The sequence below is a fragment of the Cyprinodon variegatus genome, unplaced genomic scaffold, assembly GCF_000732505.1.
Source record: "Cyprinodon variegatus isolate N-32 unplaced genomic scaffold, C_variegatus-1.0 Scaffold578, whole genome shotgun sequence".
Lineage (NCBI taxonomy): Eukaryota > Metazoa > Chordata > Actinopteri > Cyprinodontiformes > Cyprinodontidae > Cyprinodon > Cyprinodon variegatus.
The window spans coordinates 234660-236447 of record NW_015151031.1 but is presented as its reverse complement, the minus strand read 5'-3'; the positions used below and the strand labels follow the sequence as shown (position 1 = coordinate 236447).

The window sequence follows — 1788 nt, the reverse complement described above, 5'->3', positions numbered from 1 at the left end:
AATGACGTCTTAAATTTAAGGGAATATAGTTGTAACATTACGAGAATAAAGTTGTAATATTGTGAAAATAAAGTCGTAATATTATTAGAATAAAATTCTATTTTATGACAACACCTACAAGAAGCACTTTCTTCCCTAAAACGAGGAATGTGGGCAGTCATGCTTTGGCATCTGTTTGACAATTAAGGAAATCTTTTAGCACAGCAGCATCAAATTATAATAATGTCAAAGCTGGTCGGAGCTTAAGGCTTTCTCTCTGAAACACATTGTTGTATGATGATTTCATTGTCGTTATTTTTCAACTTTATTCTCAGAATATTAGGTCATAGAAGCTAAACTTGCAACAACGTAATTTTTAAATCATTTAAAAACTATGAACAAAGATAATAAGTCCCAGTGACTTATCAGTTGTGGGTTCTGTTTCAGTGGATATCCCTGAGCAGATTAAACTATCTTAGATTACCACAAGCCTGAGATCCCAGGTCAACACTGGTTAGATTAAAATGGGTTTAGATTATTCAAAGCTATTCCAAAATAGTTTAAAAAAAAACAACAATCCACTGGACTTTTTTTTCCAAGTTTGAAGACGTATCGCTTCCCGTCCAGGAATCTTTTTCAATTTAAAATGTCAGAAATAGCGTTGAGTTTGAGGCTTTATAGAAAAACTCCTTGTTTTGGCTTAGAAACCATTGTAAATTGAACCTGAAGAACAGGAGATGTTTTTGTCCCCTGTATCATCCAAAACCTCATGATGAGTAAATGAGAATATCTCATAATCTACATGTCTTTATATGGGTAACATGTTTTACTTCCTTGTTATGTATTACCTTTTTGAGAAAACAAGACACAGAAAGTTGCATGTTAAAATACAAAGCAGACAATGATACTGAAAACAGGAAGAGACATTAGAGCTGTGGTTCTGCTCACCCAACCTCAAACATTTCTCACAACAGTAATGTTTTTCCCACTGACTCACAGCTGGACTCAATCAGCAGCAATATCGAAGTCTACAGCTTTTTCCTTAATTTTAGAAATGAGAAAGACCTGGATGAAAAATAGGACTTTATTTTACGTGTTTCAGAATTTTTTACTTTTTAACTTCTGTCCCACTTCTAAAACCCAATGAATAGTCTTTGAACTTCCTTTATTTGCTTCCAGATTGAGCACAAGAAGATCTACGGAAACCTGTGGAAGTCTAAATACGGCCCGTTGATTGTGGTGAATGTGGCCAGTGCTGAGCTCATAGAGCAGGTTTTAAGGCAGGAGGGCAGACACCCCATCCGTACCGAAATGCCCCACTGGAGGGGCTACAGAGAACTGAGGAACAAGGCCCACGGCCCCCTAACAGAGTAAGCCAAACATCCCCAAAAACACAAAAACAAGCCTTGTTTTTTCAACATTCTCACCCTGAATAGAGACACAGTGAAACTTTTTTTTTTTTATTATTTCAACCAAAATAAACCAAATAAAACAGACACTTGTTTTTCCTACGTGGAACAGTATAGTTTGAAGTAGGAAAAACAAGAGAACATGCCGTTCTAAGAAGGTATGAGAGATAGGAGGAGGTTGATCTACATATGGAGGGTGATTCAATTCAATTCAGTTCATTTCTATAGCGCCAATTAACAACACATGTCATCTCAAGGCACTTTACAGTTCACCAGATCATCCAGTCAAATTGGTTCAAAGTTTTCTATCTAAAAAAAAACAGTTAATTGCGTCGACTCATTGACTCGAATGCAATCCCTCACACTAAGCATGCTTGTAGCGACAGTGGAGAGGAAAAAC

The 1788-nt window shown here is 36.5% G+C and overlaps 1 protein-coding gene across 1 annotated transcript in view; it reads left to right on the top strand.

The window, feature by feature from the left end:
* Positions 1-1788, top strand: part of LOC107095844 (cytochrome P450 27C1) — a 23724-nt gene that overhangs the window by 3263 nt on the left and 18673 nt on the right. Inside the window, exon 2 of the mRNA XM_015392200.1 lies at positions 1159-1349. Within this exon, the coding sequence (XP_015247686.1) occupies positions 1159-1349 (191 nt within the window). The remainder of the gene's footprint in view (positions 1-1158; positions 1350-1788) is intronic.